Genomic DNA, 22159 nt, shown 5'->3' on the forward strand with positions numbered 1-22159 from the left:
GTGAAAAGATCCTTTGGGGCCTTGGACAGAGGTGAGGGGGCAAGTGTGGGCACAGGTTTTACACCTTTTGCAGCAGCAAGGGAAGATGCCAGAGTGAGGGATGGGTTGGTGGGATGGCAGTGGAAGTAACGAAGGAGTCACTGAGGGAATGGTCTCTGCAAGAAAAAGGGAACAGCTTGAAATACCAATACCTCAACCCAACATGTTGATGTAGAGTTGCAGAGAACAGGTTATCACAAATACTTTCAAAAATTATGATTCATCTTGTAATATAAAACCAAAGCTATTACAACTGTCAAAAATGAATCACAGAGGCAGTCAGTGTTTGGAACATATGATTTTCTGTCAAATTTTCTTCAAAAAGCTCAACTACGTTGAATATTATGTATCTTAAAATCCTTTAAATATTTTTTTGCAACTATTGTTTAAGTCATATGATGGTGCTTTTATGTGGAATAATGTATTCTGTTACTAGAATATGCTCATGATTTCATGGGGGAGATTTTCAACCTCTCCAAAGTGGACATTCAATGAATAAGGTGTCCATGGCAACAAACTGATTACATTGCCTATTGACACAAACCAGTTTTTGAGCTGATAATTTTTTTGTATATAATCTTGGGCCAGCTTTATAGCCCATCAGAATTGCTCTTGAGAAAGTGGTGGTGAGGTGCATTCATAATGCTGTCAGAGTTAGAGTCCCAGGATTTTGTTTTGTATATGATGAGTGAGCTAGATGACTCACGCTAGTCAATGGCAATTCAAATCTGGAGGGAGTAGAGTTCAGACTGTTAACGTGGCTGTGATGGTGAAGGGGATGAGCATTCCTCATTGATCAGCTTGGATGCATTAAAGGGGGGAAGCTGTTTCAGAATGCCAGTGATTTGTTCAGTGAAAGCTCTAGTAAAGGTGTGATTCTAGTGACAGGAGCCTCATTTTCATGCTTAAAGCAATCAGCCTGACACTTCCAACTCAACCAGTGATTTGGGTTGGAAGTCAGGGGAATTTTGGACTGACTGAGGCCAAATATAATGGGCTGGTACTTGGATGCAGATTTTCATGAAAGGAAATGTCAGCTACACATTCACCCAGTAGAAAGAATTCTGTTCATGTTTTCTCTGTATTCTTTTAATGGAGCCTCCCAACTCTGTAGGTGCAGCCAAAAATCTCATGCTTTGAGTATTGCTTAATATTCTAACAGAATTTAGAATGGAGAAATATATTGCAGAACTGGGCTAGCACTGCTGCCTCACAACACCAGGGTCCCAGGTTCAATTCCAGCCTCTGGCAACTCTGTATGGAGTTTGCACATTCTCCTAGTGTCTGCGTGGGTTTCCTCCAGGTGCTCCAGTTTCCTCCCACAGTCCAAAGATGTGCAGGTCAGGTGACTTGGCCATGCTGAATTGCCCATAGTCTAAGGTGTGTTAGTCAGAGGGAAATGGTTCTGGATGGTTCACCCTTCAGAGGATCGGTGTGGACTGGTTGGGCCGAAGGGCCTGTTTCCACACTGTAGGGAATGTAATCTAACTAATCTAATCAGTGGGATCTGGGTGTGCTAGTACCTGAATCACAGTTTGTAGGTATAGCAAGAGATTAGGAAAATAGATGGCATGCTGGCAATTATAGCAGAGAGAATGGAATATGAATATAGGGAAGTTTTACTGCAGCTGCACAAAGCAGGAGAGAAAACTGTTTGGGTCTCCTTACTTGAAATAAACAATATAAATGCTTCAGAAACAGTTAAGAAAAGGTACACTTGACTCATGCCTGAGATGAAGGGCTTACCTTACAAAGTATAAACAGATTAGGTCTATATTCTTTGGAACTTGGAAAAATGAGGTATGATCTGAGTGAAACATACCTGATTTGAGGAATACAGACAGGTTCATAGGAAGGGATTAGGAAGATGTTTCCTCTTTTAGGAGTGATGATGTAGAGGTGCTGGTGTTGGACTGGGTTGGACAAGGTCAAAAGTCACACTACTCCTGGTTATAATCTAACAGGTTTATTTGACAACGAGCTTTCAGAGCCTTTCTGCTTCTTCAGGTGCTCCTGCTTCAAGCTCCCAAAAGTATACTCATCGCCAACTCACATCCTGTATAAACACTTTACTATTCTCCCAGTTTCTCCAGCTCACTTGTCTCTGTTCTGACAAGATTTCTATCCAACTAGTTAATTTGAGCTTTTGAGCATCTCTATCCATTGCCCACAGTTCTCTTTTCCTTCCAGGATTGCGATTGGGTTTCCTTCGTCTTCACCTTCCATCCCACTAGTCTCCTGACTTGACAAATTACATTCCACCACACCCAAAGTGTTGGCACCACCAAGCAAATCATTTTCTCTCATTCCCTTTCAGAATTCTGAATGGTCTCTTCCATCAGCAACACCCTAGTCCACTGTTTAAATACCATTAACAACTCCCATTATCCAGTTTCATATGGTACCTCCCCAGCATGCAAATACAAAAGTGCAACACCTGCTCTTTTATCTATACCCTTCCACCATCTGATAGAGATTCCCATGTCCATCATATTAATTATTTGTTCTACTCCATTCTGACTTCTTGGTTCATTCTTTCACTGAGGAACATCAAGGAACATCAGCTATTGGAAACTATACAATGGTCTTGACTGAACATCAGTCAATTTCTGATTGTAACTATATTTCCGATCTTTCCAGGTACCTGCTGCTGGTATTGATGTCATTTACAGCTCCCCTAGATTGATATGTTTTCTCTTGTCACATTATCCACCCCTTTTACCTCACAACATCCATTTTTGCCATTTAATCACTCTCTTGCTTTTCACATTCCCATTTGTTCTTTCCTCCTCTGCCCTTTTCTCTGCTTCTATTTGTTTAAAACTTGATGTATCTCTGATGTCAGTTTTCATGAAAGATAAATATCCTGAAGTGCTAATTCTGTTTTTTCCCTCCACAAACAGTACCTGACCTCCTGAGTATTTCTGGCATTTTCTGATTTTACTTCAGATTTCAATCATCTGTAATATATTTTTTTTTAATCTAAAACCACCTGACTATGTAAATGCATCATCAGCTGGATCCTTTTGTTCTTCTTTTACGGTTTGAAGAATATACTACGTCAAAAAACACTATATTGTGTTTGCTACTTTTCTCATGTATTTGACTTACTGCTTAATAGTTTTTACCAAGCCATTTTAGTTATAATGTAAAATTTGTTGTGCCACATGTTCTGATCGAGTAATGTTTGAGAGTAGTTTTGTTACTTCATGGTTATGCTTTATCCACTCCTCCAGCAAACCAGGAAATTCTAAACCAAGTGGAGGTTGAGTATGAAACACTTCCAGGCTGGAAGAGCAGCATTAGCAATGCTCGGACATGGGACGACCTGCCACCAAAGGCTCAAAACTACATCAGATTTATTGAAAATCACGTGGCAGTCCCAAGTGAGTTTCCATGATAAGGAAGTTATTTGATAAGATTCTATAAAAATTGAATGTATATATTTAAGCAATGCATTAATGTGTTCTTTTGAGGACCTTTTCTAAATATTTAGAAGCTGTTCAAATAGTAAATATATAATATCAACTTTTTTGTTATACAAACATTAGACAGTGACTGAAATTTGCATTTGTTTTCTTCCAGTTAAATGGATTGGTGTTGGAAAATCAAGGGAGTCAATGATCCAACTTTTCTAATTACAGAACAGGACAGGATTGAATAATTTCAACACACTCTCCTGTTTTTCTACATAAATTCAAGACTAATGTGTTATGTTGAAAATATTCCTGATATTGTATGAAGCATAATTAATTTACAATTCTATACATAAACAGTACTGAAGGTCATTGTTAACTGGAGGTTTAGAATATTTAAACACCACCATATTCCTACAATTCATGTTCAACTTAATAAAACAACACATCTGTCAGTGATTTCCATTAAATATTGAATCAGATTTAATAAACTGAACTCGTGAATGGATACTACTTTGGCAAAAGTTTAGAGTTAAGAACACTGAAATAACTCAAATTTTGTTTTATGTTGGAGTTTGCAATTAGATCAATTTTACATTTAATTGTTATTTAAACTAACAAAAGAAATTGTACATCCTGTTTGTACTTTGCCATAATTTATTCAAAGATTCTCGAGTTAACTCACTCAAAGCCTGTAAATCATATCCTACAGCTCTTTTCTTAAAAAATCCAATGGGCATTCATTCTATTTCATCAGAAAAGGGAGATGCTTCCATTTTAATAGCTTTAGAATTGTTTTACAATAGGTACATTCATTATTTAAATCCAAATAAAATCTAATTAAAAAATCACAATGCATAGGGTTAAGTATGAACTCTATTTATTAGACATGAACAATAGACAAAACATTTTGCGAATGCCTTTTCATGCCTGTTGAACTTTGCGAAGTACAGCAACAGTGTTTTTATTTCCAAGTGCCCTGTAAAATGTGTTTAGCACAGTCAGTAATGCATGCCTTGGTATTATATAACAAGTTAAAGAATCAGGTTTCGCTTGCCTATTAATTATAACTTACATCAGGGTTTATGTTGTATGATGAATCATATTCTGTCTTCCAGCGATAGGTATCAGGTTTCCCGTATACATCTTTTGGGACTTTTTTAAATGTGTCTCTTGCTGCTTTCAGATTGTTGTAAGTGCCATCTTCACACTTCAGTTCTTCAACAGCTCTTGCATATTCACTGCTGTAATGTTTATTAAATAGTCCTCTGTTAATGCACTTGTTTAAAAAATTGTGATCTTTTCATTTTCATGTTTTATTATACAATTAAAGCAATTAGCTGGATGTCAGCGATGCTTAATCTATATTAAAAACAAGAAAAATGGAGCACTTCAGAAATCTTTATAATTTCATAAAGTAATTTCAAATTTATGATTGTTTGACAAATTTTAGTGTTTTTGAAATTGTAGCTTAGAGGGTATATAGAGGGTCATAAGTGGATATATTGAATTTTCAGTAAAATTTGCTAAGATACCACCAGGTTATTACAGAAAATTACGGTTCAAAGGCCTTTAATATAATGTATTAGCATGCAGTGGTAACTACAAATAGACAGAAAATAGAGAGTGGAAGTATAAAGAAAAATTTTGCTTGGCAAGGCTGCAAATAAAGGAGTACATCAGGCCCTTTGTTTGGATCTCACCTATTTACAATTTAACATAAATGAACCGGATGAGGGGACTGAGTGTATTGTATGTACATTTGCTGGCATTACACAGTTTAGTGGGAAAATAATCTGGACGGAGGCAAAAAAAGGGCCTGTCAAAGCAAGTGAGATGACAGTACAACTGTGACAGATCTGAAATAATGTGGAGTAATGTGAAGTTATCCTCTCCTAGGGAAAACTGTAAACCAGAATATTTTTAAATGATGAGAGGAACACCGTTATCTTTGCATCAGTATCACAAAGTTAATACAATGTTACATGACAATTAGGAAAGCATACTGTGTGCTGTTTGTCATCTTTCCTAAGAAATGGCACCTCCTGCCTTAGAATAAATGAAACAAAGGTTCACTTGTCTAATTTCTAGGATGAGGGGATTGTTGCTTTGAGCAGTGTGCGGGGATTTGGCCTATATTCCCTAATTTTGAAAAGAAAGAGATAAACACTTGAAACAAAAACATTAAGAAGTTTGATAGAGTAATTGCTGGGAGCAACTTTCCTCTTTGTTTAGTGAGTCCAGAAAAAGTGGGTCATGGTCTCAATATCAGGGGTGGCCATTCAGGACTGAGAGGAGAAGACATTCCCTCTCGGAAGATTGTGAATCTTTGGTCTTCTGTACCAAGTTAGATGCTTATTCATTGAATATACTCGAGTGGATCAATACATATTTTCGGATGCTAAAAACATCAAGTGATGGACAGATACAGTGAGAACCTGGAGTCTAGGAAAAAGATCAGCCAAGATCTTATTGAATGCCAAAGTTGGTTTACAGTCAGAATGGTCTACTCTTGTTTCTTATGTTCTTATTACAGTTATGCTGAGTTATGTATTTTTTATTTTTAAAGTAATTTAGAGTTACTACAATTTAGAAAACAAACTCCAACCAACAACTATTTATCACTTAGCATACAATGTACGAATTGGGTTATAAATTGTGAATCTCTTAGAAATGACAACAGCCATCCACTGCTTTTCTTTGCCATCTTAAAATGCTCTCCCTCGCTGGCTGAACACAGGTCATTTTATTGCCAGTATTATTGTTTTTGTTTTCCCTCCAGAAACCACCTAGCACCTAGCTGAATGCCATCCTTTTGCATTGCAATATTTTTGGTTGAGAGTCTTTTATCACTAGTTGGATAAAGTAATATTGTTATATGTAATGACTCAATAGGAATTCTGATGCAAATATGGTTGAAAGCAGGAAAAAGACTTTGCTTCCCTCCAGTATCAACTAGGAATTTATACTGACAACATGTCAGCACTAGACCAGGAGTAGGAAACTGCAGGTTTTTTTCCTAACATCTTAGTCAACATAGAAACAGTTTCTCATCTTTTTATCTATATTCTGTGTGTTGGACTTCCCTGTTTACAAATTTGCTACAGCATTTTTATACAATAAAATGACTACAATTTTAAACGAATTCACTAAGTGTTTGAGATGATTGTAAAAAATGCACAATATTAAGAATAAAACAAACCTGTGTAAACTGTAAAATGCTGGTGTTGTTTTCTATACCTAGAAAAGATATCAGATACAGAGGTGGTGGAAGTCTTCACAAATTTCAGTTTATTTCCCCCCCCCCCCTTCTCTTTCTTGGGCAGACTGTTAGGGCCAGGCACCACTCCGAGTAACATCATCCAGTCCTCTCACATATGATCATTGTTATTATTATATGAATAATGGTGGTGAATAATAGGATATGCTTTTACAATAAGTTTCAGTTTTCAGAATATTTCTATCCTCAACCTACATCTAAAGAATATTAATTTCAGTATTTCTGTAGCTGCCTTTGCCCAATTTCAGCTATGTGTCAAGACTAGTAATTGGGAACATGACAAAATCAATCTTATAGGACATAGTTAGTTACACAGAATTTGAATTAAATGGCCCTAAAATCCCTTTAAAATGCAATGATTCACAGATTCTCTGCAGGAATAAAAGGTTCATCACTTAAATAGTATGGTTACAGGAACTTTTTAATGTTGCTAGTTTAATTCAGGTCTGTTCAGTGGCCTAGCTGAGGACTGTAATGGTGAGGAATGTGATAATAATGTCACTGAATACCAAGGATTGGAATTAAATGCTCTGTTGTTGGAGTCTGTAAACTTATGTGGCATGAATCTAACATGCCACATATCCAAGCTTGGATGTTGACCAGGTTTTGCCACGTGCAGGCACAAATTACATAATTACCAGAGGAATTGTTAGTCAATCTGTGCAATCATTGAACAGGTCTGTTCTACTTTGAGAACAGGGATGCAAATACAATTCTCAGAACCTGCATAGGTCTGAAGTCAACAGGCCTGGCCTGTGAACTGAGTAGAGATTGACAGTTTATCTTGTAAAGGTCAATTATCATTTTACTGCCTGTAATGTGTCAGAATGGATTTAGTGGTCTAAAACACTATTCAATTTTATGCAATTCCTTTGATCCAGATATAAGCATCTGCCCATCCTGACCACTTGGAGCTGTGAGACTGGAAACAACACAAAACTACTGAGTAGATGTGCTATGTGATAGAACTTCGGTCTATCCAACAACCAATAGAAATTTCTAAAGTTTCATCTTTGCTAAGGAGACCTAGAACTAATCTGTTCACTATTATTGAATGTGGGTTCTATGAGGATGGCTTGGTTCCAGAACACCCATCAGTCTAAACCTGAACAAAATAGCTAGATTCCAGAGATGAGGAAAAGTGACTGTCCTAGTCATAAATGTAGCATTTGATTAAGTGTTGCATCAAGGAGGACCAATAAATGAAGTCAATAAGGAATAGGGAGAACCTCTACACTGGTTAGAGTGATATGCGGCACAAAAGATGATGGTTGCAATTATTGGCACCAAGACATCACTGCAGGTGCTCCTCAATGATTTCCTGAGCCCAACCATCTTAAAATGCTTTAGTAATGGCGTTCTCAAAATCATAAGGTTACAGTTGGACACAAGCAATAAAAAGAAGCACATTATCTGAATGGTAAGAGTTTGCAGCACAGATGCATATCTAGGTGTCCTCATTCATGAATCATGAAAGATTAATATGCAGGAACAGCAACTAATTAGAAAAGCTAAGAATGTTACTGTTTGTGAGGAGAATTAAGAGTCAGATGTACAGCATGGAAACAGGCCCTTCGGTCCAACCCGTCCATGCCAACCAGATATCCCAACCCAATCTAGTCCCAGCTGCCAGCACCCAGCCCATATTCCTCCAAATGCTTCCTATTCAAATACCCATCTAAATGCCTTTTAAATGTTGCAATTGTACCAGCCTCCACCACTTCCTCCTGCAGTTCATTCCATACACGTACCACCCTCTGTGTGAAAAGGTTGCCCCTTAGGTCTCTCACCCTAAACCTATGCCCTCCAGTTCTGGACACCCTGACGCCAGGGAAAAGACTTTGCCTATTTATCCTATCCATGCCCCTCATAATTTTATAAACCTTGTTAAGGTCACCCCTCAGCCTCCGACTCTCCAGGGGAAACAGCCCCAACTTGTTCAGCCTCTCCCTATAGCTCAAATCCTCCAACCCTGGCAACATCCTTGTAAATCTTTTCTGAACCCTTTCAAGTTTCACAACATCTTTCTGATAGGAAGGAGACCAGAATTGCACACAATATTCCAACAGTGGCCTAACCAATGTCCTGTACAGCCACAAAATGACCTCCTAAACCATGTACTCAATACTCTGACCAATAAACAAAAGCATACCAAACGCCTTCTTCACTATCCTATCTACCTTTGACTCCACTTTCAAGGAGCTATGAACCTGCATTCCAAGGTCTCTTTGTTCAGCAACACTCCCTAGGACCTTACCATTAAGTGTACAAGTCTTGCTAAGATTTGCTTTCCCAAAAATGTAGCACCTCACATTTATCTGAATTAAACTCCATCTGCCACTTCTCAGCCCATTGGTCCATTTGATCAAGATCCTTTGTAATCTGAGGTAACCTCCTTCGCTGTCCAATACACCTCCAATTTTGGTGTCATCTGCAAACCTACTAACTATATCTCTTTTGCTCGCATCCAAATCATTTATCTCAATGGCAAAACGTAGAGGACCCAGCACCGATCCTCATGGCACTCCACAGGTCACAGACCTGCAGTCTGAAAAACAACCCTCCACCACCATCCTCTGTCTTCTATCTTTGAGCCAGTTCTGTATCCAAATGGCTAGTTCTCCCTGTATTCCATGAGATCTAACCTTGCTAACCAGTCTACCATGGGGAACCTTGTCGAATGCCTTACTGAAGTCCATATAGATCACATCTACCGCTCTGCCCTCATCAATCCTCTTTGTTACTTCTTCAAAAAACTCAGTCAAGTTTGAGACATGAGTTTCTATGCACAAAGCCATGTTGACTATCCCTAATCAGTCCTTGCCTTTCCAAATACATGTACATCCTGTCCCTCAGGATTCCCTCCAAGAGCTTGCTCACCACTGATGTCAGGCTCACTGGTCTATAGTTCCTTGGTTTGTCCATACCATCCTTCATAAACAGTGGCACTATTTTAGCCAACCTCCAGTCTTCCGGCACCTCACCTGTGACTATCCATGATACAAATATCTCAGCAAGAGGTCCAGCAATCACTTCTCTCGATAGTAGGCAGGTCATGCTTCAGTTATAAGGAGCACTAATAAGACTACATTGGAGTAATATGCAGAATATTGGTTTCTTTATTTATAGAAGGATGTAGTGCCTTGGAAGCACTTCAGAAAAATTTATTAGACTGATATCTGTGATGGGTGAATTTTCTTTTTAAGGAAAAAAGTGGATGGGCTAAGCTCAGGTTTAGAAAATTGGAAGGTGATTTAATTGCAATATATAAAGATCCTGAGAGGTTTTGGCAGTGTGCATGTGCGAAGTATATTTTCTCTTGTGGGGGAGTCTAAAATGCGGGGTAACTATGTAAAGGATTGTCATTTAAGATTTTGTTTTCCTCAAGAGTCATGGGTCTTTGGAACTTTTCTTGAAAATGTGATGGGGCAGCATCGTTGAATATATTCAAGGCAGAGGTAAATGGATAAGTAAAGGGGTGAAAAATAATTGAAGAGTGGTGAGACGATGGAGTAATCCCATCAACAATGATCTTATCGAACGGCTGAGCAGGATCAAAGGGTCTTTTGACTACTTCTGCTCTCGGTTCTTACATTCAAATGTTTCCTCATCTATTTAAATGTGGGACCCTCCAGAGTTTCCTTTCAGTGACTTACCTGACAGCACGTAAACAAATGGCCTGATCTTCACATTTCACAAGGTAAGACATTCATCTCAATTCCAACTAGTATGATTCTAGGCAGGAATTAAAATCAGGCCAACTGCTTCTGATGCATTTTTAGATTTTAAGAACTATGGAATTCCTACACCTTACCTGCGAGTAATTCTGCCTTTGCAAACTTCCATGGTCCCAAGCGGTGGCACAATTGTAGTCTGAAAGAAAAAAAAATGTTTTCAACAAGTAAACATTTTTACGTAAAACATTTTATGTTGAAATTATCTCTTAATCACTGATTTTGTTCTAATTCACTATTTCCCAAGCCTTTTATTGTTACTTTTTGTGTTCTCCAATATCCAGCTAATTACTAACTGAACTTCAGTTTCTCTGTTCCCTGTGGCTGAGAACAGAAGCGACTGAGTACTGAAAGTTCTTTTTAAAAAAATTAGTGGAACATGAATTGCAGGAATATTCCATAAAATTTGCTGCTTACAGTAATGAGTTTACAAACCATGTACTGTTTTATTCTGAAGAGTTTGCATTTAACTATTAAATAACAATGTCAGCTTCTACTCACTCTGGCAGTATGAACGGAACCTGTGTGCTAAGCCAGACTGCAGTTTGTATTGTGTATCTAGGATACGTTATAATCAGCTATGGTATGTCTCATTAATGACCAGTGTACAACACTACCACAATATAAATAAGAATTGTATAGTTTCTTAACAATAATTAGATGTTACTAACCCTTTAGAGACAGGCAATGGGGAAGTGGGGAGGATTGAAGTGGAAAGGGTATGTGGTGGGGAGGATGTTCCTCATTGCATGCTGCTCAGCCCAGGAAAGAGCCCCAATAGCTGCCTGCTCAGCATATCCTCACAGGTGTGTTTGTGGCAGAATGTTGTACTGGTGGAGCTCTGTTCTAGATTCTTTTCCATATTGATGATTTAGGTCTAAATGTGAGATAGCTGATGTAGACGTTTGAAGAAACATGATGATGCAGAACTGATCGATAAACTAGTTAAACATTTGGAGGATATCATTGCTTTATTACCCAAAGCATAGAATTTGCTCGAACACTGAGGCATTGATTTTCTAGGCTACAGTACAATGTGCTGTTCTAACCACTCCATCACAGGAATAATGAAATCACACTGATAAGGGTACAGCAGAGATTTACAAAGATGTTGCCTCAAATGGGGTATTTTCACATAGTAAAGATTGGACAGGCTGGAGTTGTTTCCTTTAGAAGCAAAAATGCTACAGGGAGATTTAATTGAGCTGTGTAAACTTGAGGGGCCTAAATAGCAATGGAATTACCTATTTTTCTGAGCGGTAAGATCAGTAACAGATGCAATGGATTTGAAGTAACTGGAAAAAGCACAAGGAAATTGGGGAAAAACATTTTCATCCATAGAGTGGTGAAGGGCAGAAACTAGCTGCCTGAAAGAACTGGATATCAGTGCACCATAACTTACAGACCTGCAAACAGAGCTTGGCAATGAGATTATTTGGATGGATAACTTTTTTTTGCTTATAGCCATGACCACCAGAATGGGCTCCTCCATAGAAGATTTCGGTGATTTTATTGCCCTGAATTTTACCAAAGACATTGGAAATGTAGGGCTGGATATGTACATGGTGAGACACTGAGCATGTGCCTAGGCACAAGGTATTGCAAGGCGCCATGTTGCCAGAGGGCAAGGTTACTTGCACGTTTGGCTGCACAGGACTCTGGCGACTTTGATAGGACAGGCTTTAGAAGATGACTCATGGGTGCACATCACAAAATGCTTTAGGTGCCACCAGAGAGCATGCAGTCAATATCAAGGAACATCGAGAAACCTATCCCTGAATTTTATGCAGAGCTTGGAGCCCATCCTTCCCAGAACTGAAGTGATGGTCCAGTCCTCAGATCCTTAGATGTGACCATGGTGCAGCATCTGATGGTCATAGTACAGCTCCCACTGCAGCACTAACATCAATTCTGAAAGCTACTGTGGAAGCTTAGCTTAGACTGAAGTTATGCAAGCTCAGACTGCCTTTGGCATTACTGCAGTTTGCAATTATCAAAGCAATTTGCAAAGTGTCACAGCAATCCAGCACACTTTCTGAGGTTGTTGAGGACCAGCCATAAAGGGGTGGCCTGATGCCAAGCTCATGATGGAAGGTTGGATAGTATTCAGAGACTGTCACAATTCTTGTGATCCATGAAGCCCAGGCAGCAGAATGGTTGCCTGAGCACACCAAAGGGCTGCAATATCAATTTATTGAGACAGCACTGTGCAAGTGTGCATGAGTTCATATTAGTTTTGAGAGCCACGTCTTAAGTGTGTCACCTTTAGCACACAGTATCCAGTCTTTGTTTCTCCACCTGGCTCAAATGTAGCCAACAAAAGAGGAAGGCCACAGAATGAAGTTGCCCTGACAGTTTTCAGGATATCAGGCACTGACTTGGATCATGTGCTGACTACTGACAGCCAACAAATAGATACCAAGGGAGTGGAATCCCTTTTTGCTTCTACTACATGGCAGGGTTGATGTGCAGTGCCCACAAAGCAATGTACATGCAGTCAATGGGACACTACATCACGGGGAAATCCTGCAAATCTAGCAAAGCTATTTGTTCTCTCCATCTGGTTCCCTCAGGCGAGAGAGAATTAACTTATCTCAATAAATGAAAAGCTTCAGTGACAGACTTCATGAATCGGTGCATTGCAAACTGAAAAAAGGTGTACACATTGGCAGCAGAAGAAGCTCCAAAGATTCCTGAGATTTAAAAGTTCATAGCTTTAGTCACCTTCACAGCAGCTGGAAATGTGCTCCTTATCAAACTCTGAAGTTGGAATTGTGACGGATACAATTCACAGATTTCAGTATGAAGCTCCTTTAATGATGTGCTGACATCTCAGATATTGTACATTGCTGAGGTTCAGATGTTGGAAATGCCCCCCAACACAAAGGGTTGATATGGTCTTATAGTACACACCTTCTCTCACTTCCTCTTCCATCTGCTTGGCCTAGTCAGTGGATTCTGATCATTCTCATGATCCTACACTGTTCTGAGAAGAAACCTACTGGAGGTCCATGTCTAGCAGCAATTGGTTTGTGAAGAAATCTTGAAGTCAGCAAAAAGACCTACCACACCGGTCGCTGCAGACTTTTTAAAAGGATAATGGAGTGTCCCTAAAAAAAATCTACATTTGTAACAACAGCCAGGAGAAAAAAATACAATGAACTTGTTGACCTGCTCCACAGGGTCCTAGGAAGGATCACTTAACTGGAAGCAGTCACAATCCACTCCGCAACTACACTGGCCCCACCCCCCACCTTTTCCTCCGCTACATCGATGACTGTATCGGCGCCGCCTCGTGCTCCCACGAGGAAGTTGAACAGTTCATCCACTTCACCAACACCTTCCACCCCGACCTCAAATTCACCTGGACAGTCTCAGATTCCTCCCTGCCCTTCCTCGACCTTTCTATTTCTATCTCAGGCGACCGAATCAACACGGAGTGATCCACTAGATCACTCAAATATAAGAAACCTGCAAGGAAGCAGGGTAAGCAGGACGGCCTGCTAGTAAGACTGAGACTACTCTGTTTCAAGACCTCCCTTCCTAGCTTACTCCTGGCAAATGTACAATCTCTGGAGAACAAGATGAAAGAACCCAGATCATGGCTCAGCTTCCAGATGGCGTCGAAACAGACTATATACAAGAGGTGGAAGATCTGGAAAAATGGTGCACCGAGAACAACCTAGCTCTCAATGCCAGCAAAACCAAGGAACTCATTATTAACTTTCGACGGGATGTTACTCATGCCCCCTCCCCACACACACACATTAACAGCACAGAGGTGGAACGAGCAGCAAGTGTCATGAGTGGTCGTTCACAACAAGCTTTCTTGGACTCATGTGGATGCACTGGTTACAAAGGCCCAATGTCTCTTCTGCCTCAGACAGCTAAGGAAATTTGGCATGAGTGCGAATACCCTAGCCAACTTTTATGGGTGTGCCATCAAGAGCATTCTGTCTGGATGTATCACTACCTGGTTTGGCAACTGGACCATTCAAGATTGGAGTCGGTTACAGAGAGTGGTGAAATCAGCCTGTACAATCACAAAGGCCAGTCTCCCATCCATTGAGTCCATCTACCAGGCTCGCTGTCAAGGAAAGGCCGCCAGCATTCTCAAAGATCCAACCCACCCTGGCAATGTTTGTCTACAACCTCTGTCATCGAGTAGAAGGTACAGAAGCCTGAACATGTGCACCAGAGTTTCATAACAGTTTTTACCCTACTGTTGTTAAAATGCTGACTGGACTCACAAACGTTTAACATTTAACCTGTGTTTTTGTTTTTGCCACTGTTTACCTATTATTTACTTATCAATGCTACTTAACTCTGTGACCCACTTGTATTCCTCACAAGACAAAGCTTTATACTATGCCTCAGCACAAATAACAACAACTTCAATTCAATTCAATAATGGATGACTCCTTTAAATCATTCTGGTAGGGAGATCCTTCCAGCTGACTAGCACACAATTGTACTTAAGGGAGAGGCTGGAACATTGAGTCTCAAAAACAGTGCTGCTGCACACTGACATAATGATCTATCTGCACCAAATATTTCAGCAGACACTAACTGCAGGCTGTAATTACTTCACAAGTGTGTGGGTGCATATGAAGAATGAATGAGCGATACTGAACCTATTTTCTTGCTCAATGCTACTTATATTATTGCACAAATATTATAATGAGTAACACAAAGAGCTGAACAAGCACCTCTAATTTGCCATGTCAGAAGAGAATCTTTTTTTCAATTAAATGAGTAGTTACAGTCCAATTTGCAAACTGATGGCTAACAATGGATTTTTTTTAATCCAAGAAATGGAACATATGAATTAGTGAACTTTATGCATTAGAGAGGAATTAAGTCCTTATCCATGATGGTAAGCTATCTGTACAAGCTTCAAATTGTATTTAATACCTGTTCTGTAATGAGTTACTGCTTTCAAACTCTCAAAATTCTGTTCCCTTGTAATAATGTATCGCTGTCTGGCTTACTAAATATTCCTGTCTTTTTATGGCATTTTCAGCCATCTACAGCTAAGAAGATGATTTCCTCTCTCTTCCCAAGCAAAATGGATGTTTTCACATCTTTTATGCCTCAAAATGCAATACATTTTCTTCTGCAAAAACCCTTAAGTAAAAGTTCTCTGGCTCTAACCTTTATAAACCTTCCTGCTAAAATCCTGACCCTTCTTTTTCTGCTTTTTCTCTAGATTTGCTCTCTTCAAGCTGAAATAAATTGAAGACTTTCTGATTCTACAATACTGAAATTATTTCTCTGTTCATTTCCCTGCTCCTTGCAGCTGTGCCTTGCTCAGTGAGAGGTGAGAACTCTCTTGCCTTCCCTTTCTTGGCTTTATGCTGTTTGACTGGAATTTTCTCCTTTTCCCTCGAGAGACCTAGCTTCATCCTAGAACATTCTTTTGCCATTTACAGTGTCTCCTTCACTAAGGTCTCCGTCTTCGCAAAAGTGTGGTTTGCTGTTTCTCCCTTTTCCGAGTCCATAATCTTTCCCTTCTCACCAACATTTTAGTGAAGGTTGTCTTAGAAGTGCCCTCATGGCTACTGCAGTCTCCTTCTTCAGTTTTTGCATTTCAGCTGTTCACTGACTATCTATCTTTCTAGTGCAGCAGTGCTCTTGGTGAACAGTAAATTCACCTATTTAAAAAACAAATTCCTTCGGGATCTTCTGAAAATTTTTCCTGGCAATTGGGATCGCTGCATGGAATTCAAATTGGCACCACTGCTACCATGTGGTATTTTACCTGATTGTTCCTGCTGCCACCTCAGCTGGCCCCTCTTCCATTGTGTGACACAGGTTAAGGGTTGTTTGATATAGTTCATTGCCACCAGTCCTCGTTTGTCTTCTCTTTTAAAGTAAATTATAAATGAGTTAAACATCCCCTAACTGGGGCACTGTAACAAAAGATCAAAACATTAACAGAAACTTACAATAAGTGCAACTTTCATTTCGTCAGGCATAATTATGAAGGACTCTTTGGAGCTGTATAGAATATCTGTTAAACATAGTGTAGGATTCAATTGTATCCACCCAAAAGACAGTATAACATCAGATTGGGTGGAGCCAATGCAATTGTTTACATTAACTTTTTTAGAACCAGTTTCTTACATAACGGTTACTATGTTTGCAATATTTTCATGAAGTTGATCATCTACTCACTGTAGGTCCATGCTGACACCCTATACACCCTGCCTTTTCTTGTAGTCGTTCCTCTTCTGTTTTCCAATTAAATGTTATACCCTGAAACATTTGTTGAAAAAGAAGATGACTCTACCAAGCAGATTATGTTTGTCGGATTAACACTTATCAACCCCATCTTCTCTCAATACTTATAGGATAACCTGCAATAGTGAAATGCACTTGTAATATGCTGTACCAGAGGATTTTTAAATATATTGAGCATAGACTACAGGTGTCATATAGGAAGCATCAAATATCATTAACAGTCACTAATTTCTAAACTTATCTGAGGAAGAATTATCAAAAATAGACAGTCTGATATGAATATTGATAATCTCAATGAAAAGATAGTTAAAGTTAAAGCTTATGAAATTGAAGGAAAATTATTAACACAATTAGAAAATTAAATGAATCAGATAAAATAGAGAAAAGGCATTAGGCAGGAATTCTAATTGGCAACTTTTATAGGTGCGCCATCGAGAGCATTCCACTTGGATGTATCATTACCTGGTATGGCAACTGTACCATTCAAGATCAGAGACGGTTACAGAGAATGGTGAACTCAGCCCAGACAATCACAAAGGCCAACCTCCAATCGACAGAATCTATCTACCAGGCCAGCTGTCAAGGAAAGGCCGTCAGCATTCTCAAACATCCATCTCATCCTGGCAACCTCTACCATCAGGGAGAAGGTAACAGAAACCTGAACACACACCAGCTGGTTTCGCAACAGTTTCTACCCTTTGTTTGTTATAATACTGAATGGACTCTCAAACCCTTAACATTCACCTGTACTTGTGTTTTTGTTTTTGCCATTGTTTACCTATTATTTACTATCTATGCTACTTAACTCTGTGATCTGCCTGTATTGCTCGCAAGACAAAGCTTTTCACTGTGCCATGGTACACATGACAATAAATCAATTCAATTCAATTCAAGATCTGATAAATGGTGCGCTGCATGGATCTGGTTAGTGCCTCAAAGTTCACTGTATGTATTAGCAATTCATGTATCGGGATAGAAAGCAAAATACATCAAGAACATAAAGATTGATGTCAGTATAGATGGAAGTCGTAGGGTACGGTGCTGGAAAAGCATAGACGGTCAGGCAGCATCCGAGGAACAGGAGAATCGACGTTTAAGCATAAGCCCTTCATCAGGAATGATGAAAGGTTTATTCCTGAAATGTTGATTCTCCTGGTCCTTGGATGCTGCCTGACCGACTGTGCCTTTCCAGCACCACACTCTTCAACTCTGATCTCCAACATCTGCAGTCCTCAGTTTTTCCCAGTGTACATGGAAAGTATCTGAGCAAAACTATGACAAATGAATTTCAATGTAGATAGATTTAAGTGTCATTCAATTCGGATTAAAAAAAGGTAGTGAACCTTCTAAGTGGTGAAAATCTGGAGACAGCATAGGTCCAAAAGTAGTAAGAGGACACATGGAGAGGAGACCACACCGAAGTGCGACGTAGACTGAGTGCACACTTTGGAATTTGAATCGCATGGGAATTTCTGATAAGTTTAAATTAAAATTAAAGATTCAGACATAAAATCTCAAACTGCAAACACTTAAAAGGTCTAGTGAAAGCTGAAAGTGATTGTCACGAAATGTTGTTAATTATTGCAGCAGAAGGCTGAGGTAGCCTGGGAGTAAATTGCCAGCATCGATAGATTCCAACAGGTTTGCAAACCACACTAAGCAAGGGCACACACAGAGAGGAGACTTTGAGTGAGATGGAAACCAAGCATGAATTTGAGAATTTGGTGCTGAAGCAATAAAATACTTCTTTTACTTTCTCCTTTCAGCATCCAGAGTGTTCTTAGTAAAAACTGAAAGCGTTAAGCTCAAGACATTGAATAAATGAGAGAAGCTATACTGATTGAAACATGAAACAGACTGCATGTGTCAATTCAGTCTGATTCTGACATGTACAGTCTGCTGTAAATCAGAAACAAAAAAACATAGGAAAAGCTCAGCAGGTCTAGCTGCATCTGTGAAGAGAAATCAGAGTCAACGTTTCAGGTCTGGTGACGTTTCCTCAGAACTGCTAAGTGCTCTCCTTTTGTTACCAAGCTAGGAGATCATAACCTTCTATTACTTTATTTGCATAGATTAATAACTAATGAAATAAGTTAGGTTAGACAGAAACTGCAGAGATGATGGTGTGCTGTAATCCCAGATAAACGTAAGCAGCTTGCACAATTTTACTGCAGAGTTGATCAGTCGCAGGCATTGTGGGATGCCAGGGAGGGGCAAAATTACCTGAATGCTTTGTTCCAGGAAGCAGTCACACCCCTTAGGTTAGGCAAAAGTGTAGAATTGTTGAGTGGTCAGGGATGGGATGGTATGAATGCATGTCAGGGAGACAAAGGGAACCTGCATGTAGTGATGGAGGAGCCACAGCCCTTGATTTTGGCCCATGAGCTGTTTGCCCCTTATGTGCAGAAAGACTGCAGGATGAATGAATGAATAGCCATGGAATCAAGGCAGGTGAACAAAAAGGGATGTCACAGTGATAAGAGACAGTACAGCTACAGGAATGGGTCCGGTTCTCGATCTGCAGCCAGGAGCTCCAAATGTTGAGTTACCTGCCCAATGCTAGGATTAAGGACATCTCCTCTTGCCTGAAAAGGACATTAAAGTGAAAGGGAGTGGAACCAGTTGGGAACCAACAATACAGAGTAGCATTATTAAAAAATGAAATTAAAGGTTCTTTATCTGAATCTCAAACTATCTTAATAAGATCAACTAATTTGTGGCACAATTAAGGTAAATGGTTGAGATGTATTCACTATTAAAGGGAAACTAGATGAAAACGTTAGTGAGAAAGGATCTAGCTTCTGAGGTTGTGAAGTAGAATTTATCTGAGTAGAAATTTGGAATAGCAAGAGTCAAAATACATTAATGGCACTGTATAGGCCCCCTAGTAGGAATTATATAAAAAAAACAGTTTGTCACAAAAGCAGTGTGTGCTTTTATACAGATTTGGACAATCATTCATAGAATCATAGAATCCCTACAGTGTGGAAACAGGCCATTGGCTTGAGTGCACACTGACCCTCCTAACAGCATCCCAACCAGGCCCATCCCCCTATCCTATCCCTGTAATCCTGCATTTCCCATTGCTAACCCACCTAGCCTACACATCCCTGGATACCATGAACAATTTAGCACAGCCAGTCTACCTCGGAACTAACTAGGAATAAAGCCAACTTAGATATAGTATTATGCACTGAGTCAAGGTTCATTAGGAATGTCATAGTGATCATAATATTACTCAATTCCATGTTGAGTTTGGAAGTGACATTTTCAAATAACTAACAAGAATCTTAAACTCAATCAGAGCTATTTACATGGGTAAGAGGTTAGCACTGGCTATGATTAATGGGTAAATAGACTAAAAATTAATGCAGTAAATAAACATTATAAAACAAAGAAATACCCACAATTTTGGTGGATTAATATTTTTAAAAGTCATTAAACTCTCATAGATGATTGCAGAAAATAAGTGGTCAAATGGAATGCTAATCTTTTTATCAATAGGTCTAAAATGCATAGGATTGTAAGTTGTACTACAACTACATAGACTACTCTGAACAGAATGAGCTCCACTGATTCAAATGGTTATAATGACCTTACACTGAGTGAAGTACAAATTTACGAAATTATATCCAGACTCCAAAGGTGAAAGTACAAAGATAGATTATGCAGACTCTTGCCCTAGTACCTAGGATTTAGAAAGTTACATTTTATTTTCTAAGTTTCAAGTTGCGTTGGGAGAACATATGGAGTAAGTGAAGAGAAATTATTTTCCTAGTTGTGAAATCTAGGATGAAGAGATATTTCAGTAGTAAAGTTAGGGAACACTTCTATATGAAAAGCACAAGATAAATTTGGAACTTTTTTTTAAACTATGGTGATTAATGCTACAACAATTGCTAAATCTAAAATCTGCAATGAATCCAAGTTGTCAGGGAATAAGGTGCAAACGTGGGTACGCGGAGTCAAGTAACAGAGCAACCATGATCTAACTGAACAAGCTTCAGGTAAATAGCCCTATCTTGTTCCTATTTCCTTTGTTGTCAAGTACAGAATGTCCTATTGAGGTAAGAAAAAGAGAAGGCAAAATTCTTTTATTCACCCACCTTTTTAAGAATGGGTAGCTGATCACAAAACTTTAATCTATTATGTTTAACTCATTCACATAAAAAGAGGATTTCAACTTACATCCCGTGGATCATGATATGTGTTGTAGGCTTCATGGTATGCTGTCGTCCAACGATCAATATTTGGTCGACCATACACATCCAATGGAACCAACTTTTGTGATCCAGTTGAAGTTGGAATACAGCATAAATTGGATTGAGTATTCATATATGCCAGAGCATGATTTGATTGCTCAGCAGGTCTCCCATATTGTTCTCTGTAATGTTTATTAAACAAATCAGATTTTATTGCATTATATTTTGCAGTTTCGTAGCATCTCTTATTCTGTTTACTGCAGGATTTTCCCTTTTAAACTGTGTAATCATTCAAAAAGGTTTCTTTATGCATCTTGTAGTTAATTTCAAAGTGACTTCAATGTTGGTTTAATGAAATTCAAAGCACTGGAGAATATCTCCTACTGCAATCCAAACTATAGTTTACAATATTTTATAAAAACAAAAATTGCTGGAGAAAAACAGCAAAGTCTGGAAGCATCTGTGGAGAGAAAGCAGAATTGACATTTCACATTCAGTGACAATTCTTCAGTTTCTCCAGCAATTTCTGTTTTTGTTTCAGATTTTCAACTTCCGCAGTTCTTTGTTTTATTTTACAATATTTAACCTGGAGATCAGTCATTTAACTTCTAGTGTGAATCTATAGATCTGGACCTGATTCAGAATGATTTTGCTTTTAAAAGCTACTATTACCACAACCAATACTCTTCCCCTTCTACCCATTGAGATTGTCAAAGAAGAACACTTGTGCATAGGAAAATGGGGCAGCTAGTTATGTCCTATTTCCCATCAGCATTGCATTTTGGAAGTCAGAGAAGTAGATAGAGTCATAGAAATGCACAGCAAGGAAATAGACTCTTCAGTCCAACCCGTCCATGCCAACCAGATATCCCAACCCAATCTAGTCCCACCTGCCAGCATCCAGCCCATATCTCTCCAAACCCTTCCTATTCATATACCCATCCAAATGCCTCTTAAATGGTGCAATTGTACCAGCCTCCACGACTTCCTCTGGCAGCTCATTTCATATACGTACCACCCCCTGCGTGAAAAAGTTGCCCCTTATATCTCTTTCATATCTTTCCCCTCTCACCCTAAACCTATGTCCTCTAGTTCTGGACTCCCCGACCCCAGGGAAAAGACTTTGCCTATTTACTCTATCCATGTCCCTCATAATTTTGTAAACCTCTATAAGGTCACCCCTCAACCTCCGACTCTCCAGGGAAAACAGCCTCAGCCTGTTCAGCCTCTCCCTATAGCTCAAAT

The 22159-nt window shown here is 39.1% G+C and overlaps 2 protein-coding genes across 5 annotated transcripts in view; one reads left to right on the forward strand and one right to left on the reverse strand.

The window, feature by feature from the left end:
• The window catches only part of adss1 (adenylosuccinate synthase 1), a 36601-nt gene extending 32887 nt beyond the window's left edge, over nucleotides 1-3714 (forward strand). Inside the window, exons 12-13 of the mRNA XM_043697557.1 lie at nucleotides 3276-3425; nucleotides 3625-3714. Of these exons, the coding sequence (XP_043553492.1) occupies nucleotides 3276-3425; nucleotides 3625-3677 (203 nt within the window). The 3' untranslated portion in view covers nucleotides 3678-3714. The remainder of the gene's footprint in view (nucleotides 1-3275; nucleotides 3426-3624) is intronic.
• A 798-nt stretch (nucleotides 3715-4512) lies between these two features.
• Nucleotides 4513-22159, reverse strand: part of LOC122553566 — a 40458-nt gene continuing 22811 nt past the window's right edge. The window contains exons 5-10 of one of the 4 annotated variants that reach the window (XM_043697560.1): nucleotides 20901-21096; nucleotides 16647-16727; nucleotides 16231-16334; nucleotides 10550-10608; nucleotides 6658-6695; nucleotides 4628-4699 (exon numbers count right to left, since the gene is read on the reverse strand). In XM_043697560.1, the coding sequence (XP_043553495.1) occupies nucleotides 4694-4699; nucleotides 6658-6695; nucleotides 10550-10608; nucleotides 16231-16334; nucleotides 16647-16727; nucleotides 20901-21096 (484 nt within the window). In that variant the 3' untranslated portion in view covers nucleotides 4628-4693. Of the gene's footprint in view, nucleotides 6696-10549; nucleotides 10609-16230; nucleotides 16335-16646; nucleotides 16728-20900; nucleotides 21097-22159 lie in introns of all 4 variants that reach the window. The other 3 variants (XM_043697559.1, XM_043697558.1, XM_043697561.1) reach the window with 3 other exon arrangements.

The sequence above is a fragment of the Chiloscyllium plagiosum genome, chromosome 10 (genome assembly GCF_004010195.1).
Source record: "Chiloscyllium plagiosum isolate BGI_BamShark_2017 chromosome 10, ASM401019v2, whole genome shotgun sequence".
NCBI classification, from domain to species: Eukaryota; Metazoa; Chordata; class Chondrichthyes; order Orectolobiformes; family Hemiscylliidae; genus Chiloscyllium; species Chiloscyllium plagiosum.